Here is a 12,783-nt window from a genome sequence, read left to right as displayed (position 1 = left end):
TTATACAATAGTAAATAACGAAAATACATTCTGGTTCTCAGACAATCCTTCCTAAAATTTGCTGCGGGATGGAGGTTTATATTTTTGTGGATTTATTTTGTCAGACGATCATACTGGGCTAGCTAAATGACATTTTATAAACATCACATTTCAAAGTATTATATTATTCAGTATCATTTTCGATTGTCAATAGCCTACAGTACATTTTGAGATTCATTCGAATATTTTTATTATAGAGTAACTTCCTGTCCCAGGGAAATCATTTAACCACGGTAATTAATGGTACTGGCAGATACTATCATGATTTCCAAACTGGTGCTATTGCATTTTACTAGTAAATGAAATTTAATACAATATGTTAGATTATCCAGTAGAACTTGATCAATATTCATAAAATTTCATAAATTAAAATTTGAAACTTACTTGAACTAAGTACCACAAGTACAGTAGCATTCACGCCGGTTGCTAGCGTGTCGTTGGTAAACAAATTAAGGGTAAAGTTTTTATCGATGGTTACTGTGTCTGAAGTGAGGTCGTAGTTGCAAGTTGTTCTGTTTGTGGGATATAAGTCAGTACCATCGTCACTTCTTAATTGAATACCTACACAATCTCCATCTCCTCCATTCATTACAAAAACTTCATAGGTGACTGGACTCGTGATTAATACTGAGCAAGAAAGGTTGGTATTAGCGAATGATTCATAGCTGGAATTGGGGTACAAGGAATTGTACAAATGACGAGTAGTTAAATTTTCAAAAAGATAATAATGTTCATCAATTTTATCTGAAATACAAAAATAACTACGTGTACATGTGGAATATAACAAAATAACGAAATGTAAAACATAACGTGTGAAATACAAAAACCAAAGGAAGCAGTGGTGGCTCAGTGAGTAAGGTGTTGCCTTCCTAACCTGGAGGCCCCGTTTTCGATTCCGGTGTTGGCCAAGAAAGTTCATCGCAAATTATAGCTTTAAACTATAACACATACATGTACTTATTGAAGAACAATTACTGATTGTTCTTCCGTATCACGGTATATTATAGTTTATTGCTCTATCCAAAAGATCAAAATTATAGCTTATACGAGTCCTCTGTCCATCTCTATTAACATGCAATGTGAAATTAATTTAGACATGATTTAGGGCCAACTCAAATCACAAAAGAAATTATTAACATGACACATGTGGTTTAAAAACGGCTAAATCATCAGCTGCACTTACATTACTTTAATGATCATCGTGCTCTGTAAAAGACACGAAAGGCATGCACACACTTTGTGCGGTTTAACATGTACAATGTTGAAACGCTTAACATACACATTATATAATTGATTACGAAGGCCCATTAGTGCTAAACTAAAAAAAAACAAAAAAAACCACCCAAAATATTATTCCGTGAACTAATTAGTATTTCGTTTGAACGAATTAGTAATAGTATCTCGTAGCTGTTCACTGAGCTAGTGAAAATTCAATCTACCATTTCACTTCTTAAAGATACATTATGGGAGCTTAGATAAAGAGCTGGTAGTTTTCACTATAACTATAATAGTTAACCAGCGGCTGCCAGGCAGGATACGCTCACATTTTCGAGAGATGGATAGAGAACAAGCTAAGAAGAAAGTGATTTTTCCTACAATCAAGGGCCATAATTCAGGAAATTACAATTCGATATGCGCAAATATCGAAAGGAACCGAGATCTTTGTGTTATGAACTTACATTTCAAGTTTCAACAAAATCGGATAAAAATTGTGACCTCTATAGGGTCCACAACCTTGATATACCATATTTTTACGCTATTTGAGAACGAAGGGTGGCCATTTTATCTGTCAGTTTAGGGCCGATTTTCACGAAATTCGAACTCAGTCGTCCTTGGTGTGTAACGGTGATATAATAATACGGTTTTTTAAATCGGATAAAAATTATGACCTCTATAGGGTCCACAAGCTAAAAACGCGATTTTTCATACAATCAGGGGCCATCATTCAGAAAGTTATGGTCTGATAGGCACGCATATCGAAAGGAACCAAGATCTTTGGGTTGTAAACTTACATTTCAAGTTTCAACAAAATCGGATTAAAATTGTGACCTCCATAGGGTCCACAACCTTGATATACCATATTTTTACGCTATTTGAGAACGAAGGGCGACCATTTTGTCTGTTAGTTTTGGGCCGATTTTCACGAAATTTGAACTCAGCCGACCTTAGGGTGTAACGGTGATATAATAATACGGTTTTTTAAATCGGATAAAAATTATGACCTCTATAGGGTCCACAAGCTAAAAACGCGATTTTTCGTACAAACAGGGGCCATAATTCAGGAAGTTACGGTCTGATATGCGCAAATATCGAAAGGAACCAAGATCTTTGGGTTATAAACTTACATTTCAAGTTTCAACAAAATCGGATAAAAATTGTGACCTCTATAGGGTCCTCAACCTTGATATACCATATTTTTACGTTATTTGAGAACGAATGGCGGCCATTTTGTCTGTCAATTTTGGGCTGATTTTCACAAAATTTGAACTCAACCTTCCTTTACGGTGTAACGGTGATATAATAATACGTTTTTTTTAAATCGAATAAAAATTATGACCTCTATAGGGTCCACAAGCTAAAAACGCGATTTTGCGTACAATCACGGGCCATAATTCAGGAAGTTACGGTCTAATATGCGCAAATATCGAAAGGAACCGAGATCTTTGGGTTATAAACTTACATTTCAAGTTTCAACAAAATCGGATAAAAATTGAGACCTCTATAGGGTCCACAACCTTGATATACCATATTTTTACGCTATTTGAGAACGAACGGCGGCCATTTTGTCTGTCAATTTTGGGCCGATTTTCACGAAAATCGAACTCAGCCATCCTTAGGGTATAACAGTGATATAATAATACTGTTTTTTAAATCGGATAAAAATTATGACCTCTATAGGGTCCACAAGCTAAAAACGTGATTTTTCGTACAATCAGGGCCATAATTCAGAAAGTTACGGTCCGATATGCGCGAATATCGAAAAGAACTGAGATCTTTAGGTTATAAACTTATATTTCAAGTTTCAAATAAATCTGATAAAAATTGTGACCTCTATAGGGTCCACAACCTTGATATACCATATTTTTACGCTATTTGAGACGAACGGTAGACATTTTGTCTGTCAATTTTGGGCCGATTTTCACGAAATTCGAACTCAGCCATCCTTAGGGTGTAACGGTGATATAATAATACTGTTTTTTAAATCGGATAAAAATTATGACCTCCATAGGGTCCACAAGCTAAAAACGTGATTTTTCGTACAATCAGGGGCCATAATTCAGAAAGTTACGGTCCGATATGTGCAAATATCGAAAGAAACCGAGATCTTTAGGTTATAAACTTACATTTCAAGATTCAACAAAATCGGATAAAAATTGTGACCTCTATAGGGTCCACAAGCCAAAAACGTGATTTTTCGTACAAACAGGGGCCATAATCCATGAAGTTTCGATCCGATACATGCCAATATCAAAAGCAGCCGAGATCTTTTGGAGATACACCTATATTTCAAGTTTCGTTAAAATCGGATAAGAATTGTGACCTGTAGAGTGTCCACAAACAAATTGTGGACGGACGGACGGACGGGCAGGCAGGCAGGCAGGCGGACGGGCAGGGGCGACAGCATAATACGTCCACATGAAAATGTGGGCATATAAAAAATGGGCGTGGCTCTGCCCCTGGCGGTCGGGCATGCACCAAAAACAATAGGGATCATCCTTAAACATGCATTATGCACTTAGCAAAATCTGCTTAATAAAGTCTTTCTTTAGGCCTGAAATGTTATCTAAATTATCAATTAGACATTAATTAACTTATCCAGACCATAATAAACTCTCGAAGTCAAGGTTAGCCTTCGATGTTGGCTGGATTAGATTCCTATATGCCGCTTAACGGCCATTGATAATTAAATCAAAACAGTGGATAATCGAGACTATGCTGTTTATATTAAGAACGTGTTCCGTGAGAAGACCATGCAAAATCGCCCAAAAACGATAACCTGAGGGGTCAGTGAAATTCTCGTACGGTGCATATTTACTCCCCCTCGACCCAATATTCACCACACAAGTCTGCGTGCATGTACTAAGAGTATTAAAAAGCATCTGTCTAGTGTTCATCTAGAGAGAACGGATGTTTTGTAAGAGTGGCAGCTCATTTTATTACGTGCTGGACTCTTCAATTTCAATGAACTTGACCTTCTTTTAAAAACAGTATGTCCATCCCATCGCTATGGACTGGGGTTGTGTTGGCGAGCCTCAAGAACGTGCACTCATCCACTACACGCAGGCAAAAGGAAACCTACAAGAATGTACGTAAAGAAGAGTATGTCGGAACAAGCTCATCGAAAATGGAATGTGCTCCTGCCTGTTGGATCAGGTAATAACAGTATTATTTGCTCGTAGTCATCGAATACGGGAGTCTGGGGTTCCAAAAATTCGGTCTTGCTTGCCGCATATGTACAGTGGTGAATAGAGATGTTTTTGCTCAATTTCTCGATGAAATCTACCTTTGATTTGTTCAAATTAATCATCATTTTGGAGAAAATAACGTTTTTTCTAATTTATAACTCTTATCTGTCACAAATACCAAATGCACACAAGTTTCAGCCATTGTCTAACTTCCATTAAATTCGCTAATTATAAATCAGTAAAATATATATTCATCAAAATAATTTTCTGAATAAGTCAATATGATCCAGGTCTAAAAGTAATACATTTTTCTATGTAAGATTTTTTGCATTAGTGAAACTTGTGTTATTTCTTTCCAATAAGTCTTCAAAATGAAAAGACAGCCAATATTTGATTGAATATATATATTATCAAAACTTTTATATTCTAGGTATTTGCCGTACTTGTGTAGATGGCCATAAAGCAACATTTAATTCAGAAGCACATGTTCCGTCACCAGACACTGAGCAAGTCCTACACTCCACTCCATTTCAACCAGTAGAAGCTTCAACATCATGTTATACTGGTGAGGAATACTCTCCGATACCAGCATTTACTATACCTCAACTTTCTAGTGGTTCATCATCACCTACGTCATCTTTGGATAGCACTTCAAAATCAACAACTGTGGCGGATGCATCATGGGCACCTACTCCTGGTCCTAGGAATAAAAGCCTTTCTATTCTAAATGACTTTCTACGAAATTCAGGATACGATCAAGTCAGTTGCATAAACCTGTTGAAACGGCAAAACCTAGCACTGTAAGATATTATAAGCGAAAAACTAAGGAGGTAATTAGTTTAGCACTACATTATATAGCACCTGGACAGAAAGATGATTTGATGGCTTTATTAGAATCTAAGGAATGTGGAAATACTCCGGGGGAAACTGATATACTCGGAACTCTAATCAAGTGTTCCAATGACGCATCGTCCTGGTTTGTGAAGAGACAGATACTTTTTTCTTTGGCTGAAAAGAAAACTAAGCAAGAGCTGATGCAATTAATTCCAGGACTCACAGCATATCGCATAGATCAGGCTAGAAAACATGCTTGTGATGTTGGAGAAGCCCAGCCCGTCAAACTTCATCCTATCTGCCGTTCTCGTCTAGATGACACCAAAGTGGACCACTTTCTTGATTTTAGATCGCGCGGAAGCATTCGAAAACTTACATGTCCATTTGCAAAACATTGTCTGAAAGTGGAAAATCTGCTGCATGGGAACAGAACATTGTTGCAAATATAAAATATGTACAGGTTTACTTGAAGACTGACTATAAGCTCCATTTGTCTAAAACATCCACATGCGCGGATCACTGTCTCAGTTACAGTTTATCAGAATCACCAGTCTGTGGTCATAGCCATAATATCTCCTGCTCAAACTGTCATCGGTTACAAACTGTTATCCGTGAAATAGACACTGCCATAAATGATAAAGAGATCATTTTTAGATATGATGGACAAAGGGAAGAATTGGTTCATGACTTCCAAAATGCGAAAGACAGAATTCTAGCCCTGAAATCTCATATAGTGAGAAGTGTAAACCAGGAACGAGGCAAAACCGATATTTTGCAAAATCTCGCTCCAAATGAAGCTCACATTACATTTGACTGGGCCATGAAATTCTTACCTAGTCGATTTCGCGAATCACAGCAAGATTGGTATGCTAAAAGGGGTATTTCCTGGCACGTTACTGCAGTTGTTACGCGGTCAAGTGACCAGTATCATATACATGCATTCGTACACCTTATAGATAGTTGTACACAAAATTGGATCAGCGTCCTGACAATATTAGAAGCTACAATTTTGGAGATGAAAATAAAACTTCCGGAAGTGAATACCTTGTTTCTTAGATCGGACAATGCCGGCTGTTATCATTGCGCCGCATTGCTATTGTCTATGCCAGCACTTGCAAAACGAAATAATATCGTAATATCACGATACGATTTCTCCGAGTCCCAAGCGGGAAAGGACATATGTGATCGAAAGATTGCTTCTCTGAAAACTCATCTACAAAGGTACATCAACGAAGGTTATGATATACAGAATGCGAATGACATGTTTGTAGGCTGTCAAAGCTAAGGTGGAATTAGAGGGTGTTACACCTCAGTTATGAAATGAAATGAAATGGGGTTTAACGTCCTACTGTTTTGCTCCGAACTGGGCTAATGAAGACGGGCATACGCCATACAGTGTGCTATGAGGGAAATTTTGCCCGGACAGCGGCACTACGGCCTACTCTTATATCGAATTCCAACTGTCAAGAGATCTTTTACGTGCACGCCAATGTATACACGGGACCTCAGTTTTTCGTCTCATCCGAATGACTAGACAGCTGTCCTTGTCAGGCCCTCCGTCCTGCATCACTGACAAGGGGAAACCACGCCGGAAAATCTGGATGAACTTTCTCGGCCAATGAAGGGATCGAACACCTGACCTCCAGGCTAGCGAGCCAGCGCCTTACCCTCAGTTATGAAAATAAATCATGATAAACAGATGGTAGACAGACTGACATGACCTGGAATTACTACATACAAAGACTTTGAGTTTCGGGAAAATGAAATTTGCGTATGGAAAGCATACCAAATTGGACCTGGAAAAGTATTCAAAATGGATAAACTGGTGAGAAAGGGGGATATTCAGGGGGGGGCTAGATTCGAAACATCTGAGTATAGTATACCAAGTGTTGAATCTGGGACGACTGGCTCCAGACAGGATAATCGTAGATTCTACTGTTCTGAAGAAGGGTGCACTAAATCATTCAGAACTGAAACCGAAATAACAATGCATCTGTCGTTGGGGAGTCACAGTCGTACTACAACAATGGACTCCAAATTCGATGCAATTGCCCAAAAATGGGCTTCCATAGTAACGGGTGTTTCCTCCAAAGCTCAGGCAGTGACACTGACTATACCAGAAACTAGTACTGTTGATGAACCTTCGCTCTCCGCTGGATGGGCCTTGAAAACGACCAGTACGTATAAGCGACTCTCTGACAATGTGAAGGGATACGTTTATAAGGAGTTTATGAAAGGTGTAGAGACTGGGAGGAAGGAAAATCCACAGACTGTTGTAAAGAAACTAAAACAGTTTCCACATGAGTACTGGTTGACAGCTCGCCAAGTCACTAGTTATTTTTCCAGACTTGCCACATTTCAAAAAATGCGGCAGACTGAATCAGGAAAAGGATGTCAACGGTGATCAAACTGAACTTGTTTCATCAGTGCTTGATAGATGTCGCCTCAGAGAAACTGTCATTTCAGAACTGGATACATAATTAAAATTATAATATGTAGTCTCTTGAATCTGCCGTTTCAGAACTGTACTATACATCGTATTCAAATAAGATTTATTCTGTGTAAATTGCATTAAACATTCATGAAACATGCCCCATGGCAAGTCAAGAGAGTTCTTACACATTTGTTTGGATCATAAGATCTGTCATTGAGTGGTGTAGTGAATGGTGTAGTGTTGTCTGCCCAATCTCGTGGATTTTCTCTTTTCACGCAAGTGAATTACTGAAATAAAATTGTACCATGTTAGTCCCAAAATGACCTAGTTTGTGTTGAGTGAACCGTAAACCTCATTTATCTCTTTCTCAAGTCAAAATCATGTCTAACAACTGAATAGAATATATCAATTTTGTAAAAATGGCCATACTTATGCATCACCATATGTTAGTCACAAAATGGGCTACCCCAGAGAAAATGACACTGAAATTTCATTGCAAATATTTTAATAACTGCATATAATGATTTGTACTTAGAGAGCACTTCGAAATTATAGCCTAATAGTGTCAGAAGACGAAATGTTTTTAATTTCCATTAATTAATCACGTTATTTCCTGAAGTAGACAATTTCATTGACGTTTATTTTATTCGCCCATCACCGTGCGTTATCCATGAACACGTGCATGTTTAAAATGATGTCTAAACTTATGAATGACTCAACATCAAAATTTTTTCCGATATGCTCCGATAATCATTGTATTAGGATAGAATGGCTATGAAACGTAACACACGTGTTTCAATAGCCATACTTGGAAACGAGGTCATCAATTACGGCACCCGTAAATTTCATTTACGGTAAATATTTTACGATCAATTAATATAATCATGTTTTGAAATCAACCTATTTTATTGTGAAAAGAGAGAATAAACCTAACTCATTTTAAATTCAAATTTTGAGGTAGCCGATTAGCGTAAACAATGTCCTATGTCAATGATGCTGAGATTCCAAGGGTGTCGAGTTACAGGCACTGTTTTTAAAAATTTTGGAATGGAAAACAAACGAAGGAATTTTTAATTCTGTAATGGTTGTAAATTATATGAAACTCTCATGCAAAAAAAATGACCTCGCGTGCATGTTAAATTACTAAATTGATAAACCGGTGTCGCTATTTAAACAGATTAACAGGCTTAATTAACCTAAGTTCTTTTCACCGTTTCGCTAAAGGCTTCCGAATTTTTAATCAAATGTTGAAATTCCTGGAAAATAGGCGCGTAATTTATAATACAGTTGTGCTTGTCATAGAACTGTTTATTGTGCACGTAAATTTTTGGATTATATGGATAAATTTCGAAGTAGTTAATTATAAAATGGATGTACTGATAAGGCGTATTTTCAAAACCAGCCATGGTGAGTATAGTTGTTTTAATTCTAGTAGATCAGGCTATAGTATATGTATTGGTAAATTAATTTCGTCATGCAAATTGTGTGACCTGGCTATGTTTAGTTTTTCAAAAATAAGGTAAAACGGTTCTGTGTATATATATTACGGATCCACTAAAAATATATTTTAAGAGTAAATTATCAGGGTTATAACCTTGTGTATTCAGAAGTAAATGCCTGCCACTGGTGACAGCCGATGCACATTTATCCCAAAATTTATATATGCTTTGTTTTTGACAGGATAATTTTGAAACTGCTGAGCTGAATGCTCTAACAGCACACTGCATGGCACATGCCTATCTTTATTTAATATTATTTTGATTGTGTCATTTCAGGCCATATATTTTTATTATCATCGAAGAAAAGGACAACACTAGAAGAAAAAGAAAATTTAGAAGACGGAATACAGAAATATGAGGGATAATAGTAATATTGCAATTGTTTGGAGGTTTTTTTTCAGAATGCATGTTAATAAAGACTTTGAAATAGTAGTGAGATTTCAGTAAAATTTCAGTGAGATTTCAGTAAAATTTCAGTGAGATTTCAGTAAAATTTCAGTGAGATTTTACTGAAATCTCGCTGAAATTTCAGTGAGAGATGTCAAAATATTATTGAAATTTCAGTGAGATTTTACTGAAATTTCAGTGAGATTTTACCGAAATTTCAGTGAGATTTTACTGAAATTTCAGTGAGATTTTACTGAAATTTCACAGAAATTTGGTCAAAATTTTATTGAAATTTCACTGAAATTTTACTGAAATCTCACTGAAATTTCAATAATATTTTGACCAAATCTCTCACTAAAATTTCAGTGAGATTTCACTGAAATTTCAGTGAAATTTCAGTGTGTATTTTCACAGGGGTAGTTTGTGTCCAGTGGCTGTTAAACCCCTTTTTTTCTCTCTCTCGGTCTCAAGTCCAAATCATCGATGAAATAGAATATATTTTTAAAAAATTGTAAAGATGTTCATATATATTCCAATTTTCCGTGTTTTTAATTTATTTCTCCTGTGTTGAATATGACAGTGCCGGTCATTTTTATTTTTTATTTTGTTAGTAGGAAGGTGGCTAGGTGTGGATAACATTCAACTTTGGTCCTAGTCCCTGCCAAGGAGCTATAGCCTCTCAAACTTTGGTTTTCATTAAATTCAATTTTAAGAGCGAGTTGTGTATCTGGCCAGTAACACGGTATCAATTGCAGTAGAAACTTAAAACTCAATGTATTAGAAGGGCCTACTGGATCCTACCAATGATCAAAATTTTGTCGGCGCAAATCAATTATTGTCCAAATAACAGGTCATCTAAATTTGGTGCCAAAATGCCTCATATTTTGCTTATATTTCTATTGAAATATATTAATTCAGTTTACCAGGTCGGTATCAACTGAATCAATCTAATATTTTGTGGGGATGTATCTGGGTACTAACCCATCTCACAGAAAAAAATTGGTACAAATCCCTGACCCAACCATTATCACCCTCTGCATGGTGCTCTCGCGGACAGGCTCTCATGGTGGATCAATTTGACTGAAATTTTCATCAAATTACCTTTACACTATCTAGTTTTTAACTATTATAGTGAGAACTGCTATCTCTTGATCTTATCTCCCATAATGTATCTTTCAGGTATATGACCTCTATAGGGTCCACAAGCTAAAAACGTGATTTTTCGTACAATCAGGGTCCATAATTCAGGAAGATACTGTCCAATATGCCGAATATCAAAAGCAACCAAGATTTTTGGGTTATAAACTATAGGGTCTACAACCTTGATATACCATATTTTTACGCTATTTGAGAACGAACGGCGTCCATTTTGTATGTCAATTTAGGGCCGATTTTCACGAAATCAAAAGTTACGGTCCGATATGCGCGAATATCGAAAGGAACCGAGATCTTTGGGTTATAAACTTACATTTCAAGTTTCAACAAAATCGGATAAAAATTGTGACCTTTATACTATAGGGTCCACAACCTTGATATACCATATTTTTATGCTATTTGAGAACAAACGGTGGCCATTTTGTCTGTCAATTTTGGGCCGATTTTCACGAAATTCTAACTCAGTCGTCCTTAGGGTGTAACGGTGATATCATAATACGTTTTTTTAAATTAGATAAAAATTATGACCTCTATAGGGTCCACAAGCTAAAAACGTGATTTTTCGAACAATCAGGAGCCTTAATTCAGGAAGTTACGCTCCGATATGCGCAAATATCGAAAGGAACCGAGATCTTTGGGTTATAAACTTACATTTCAAGTTTCAACAAAATTGGATAAAAATTGTGACCTCTATAGGGTCCACAAGCTAAAAACGTGATTTTTCGTACAATCAGGGGCCATAATCCATGAAGTTTCGATCCGATACATGCCAATATCGAAAGCAGCCAAGATCTTTGGGAGATAAACCTATATTTCAAGTTTCGTCAAAATCGGATGAGAATTGTGACCTGTAGAGTGTCCACAAACAATTGTGGAAGGATGGACGGACGGGGGCGACGACAATATACGTCCACATGAAAATGTGGGCTTATAAAAATTGTGACCTCTATAGGGTCCACAACCTTGATATACCATATTTTTACGCTATTTGAGAACGAACGGCGGCCATTTTGTCTGTCAATTTTGATCTGATTTTCACGAAATTCGAACTCAGTCATCCTTAGGGTGTAACGGTGATATAATAATACGTTTTTTTTTAAATCGGATAAAAATTATGACACATGTCACATGTATAAAATGTACACATAATTAATAATGTGGTGTGTCTATATAGGCCGAAAGAGAATTTTACAAATAATATTTACAAGATGTAAGCTTATCCACTGAAATTGCAGTATGATTCCACTTAAATGACACCAGCATCGAAAATCAAAACATGCTATTTCAAAGAAACCTAACAAATTTGTATCATGAAATTAAATGATGAATATTTACCCTGAAATTTCACCTTAATATGAATAGCAAGACAAAACAACAAATTTTCAGTGGAAAAATTTATTTGGAAAGAATAGGTCTAGTAACAAAAACCAGCGACTGCCAGGCAGGATACGCCCACATTTTCGAGAGATGGATAGATATCAAGCTAAAAAGAAAGTGATTTTCCCTACAATCAAGGGCCATAATTCAGGAAATTACAATTTGATATGAGCAAATATCGAAAGGAACCAAGATCTTTGGGTTATAAACTTATATTTCAAGTTTCAACAAAATCGGATAAAAATTGTGACCTCTATGGGGTCCACAACTTTGATATACCATATTTTTACGCTATTTGAGAATGAACGGCGGCCATCGGATAAAAATTGTGACCTCTATAGGGTTCACAACCTTGATATACCATATTTTTACGCTATTTGAGACCGATATGCGCAAATATCGAAAGGAACCAAAATCTTAGAGTTATAAACATGAATTTCAAGTTTCATCAAAATTAGATGAAAATTGTGACCTCTAGAGTGTCCACAAGCTAAAAACAAGATTTTTCGTACAATCAGGTCAAATCGGATAAAAATTGTGACCTCTAGAGGGACCACTAGTGAAGAACGTGATTTTTCGTACAATCAGGGGCCATAATTCATATTTTTTACGCTATTTGAGAATGAACGGCGGCCATCGGATAAAAATTGTG

General features: G+C 36.5%; 1 protein-coding gene and 1 long non-coding RNA gene across 7 annotated transcripts in view; one reads left to right on the top strand and one right to left on the bottom strand.

Annotated features, from left to right (window-relative positions):
* LOC126808916 (uncharacterized) overlaps window positions 1–12,783 on the bottom strand; it is a 131,647-nt gene that overhangs the window by 44,380 nt on the left and 74,484 nt on the right. For 3 of the 6 annotated variants that reach the window (XM_050533986.2, XM_050533987.2, XM_050533988.1), the window contains exon 3: window positions 424–783. In XM_050533986.2, the coding sequence (XP_050389943.1) occupies window positions 424–783 (360 nt within the window). Of the gene's footprint in view, window positions 1–423; window positions 784–1,222; window positions 1,264–7,898; window positions 8,001–8,647; window positions 8,738–12,783 lie in introns of those variants that run through there. The other 3 variants (XR_007674817.1, XR_007674818.2, XR_007674819.1) reach the window with 3 other exon arrangements.
* The window catches only part of LOC126808942 (uncharacterized), a 29,059-nt gene continuing 25,270 nt past the window's right edge, over window positions 8,995–12,783 (top strand). Inside the window, exons 1-2 of the long non-coding RNA XR_007674851.2 lie at window positions 8,995–9,120; window positions 9,489–9,579. This is a non-coding gene — a long non-coding RNA (uncharacterized LOC126808942). The remainder of the gene's footprint in view (window positions 9,121–9,488; window positions 9,580–12,783) is intronic.

Source organism: Patella vulgata, chromosome 1 (assembly GCF_932274485.2).
Source record: "Patella vulgata chromosome 1, xgPatVulg1.2, whole genome shotgun sequence".
In the NCBI taxonomy this organism is placed as follows: domain Eukaryota; kingdom Metazoa; phylum Mollusca; class Gastropoda; family Patellidae; genus Patella; species Patella vulgata.
Note: the sequence above shows the minus strand (reverse complement) of the source record. Positions and strands in the feature narration are given on the sequence as shown.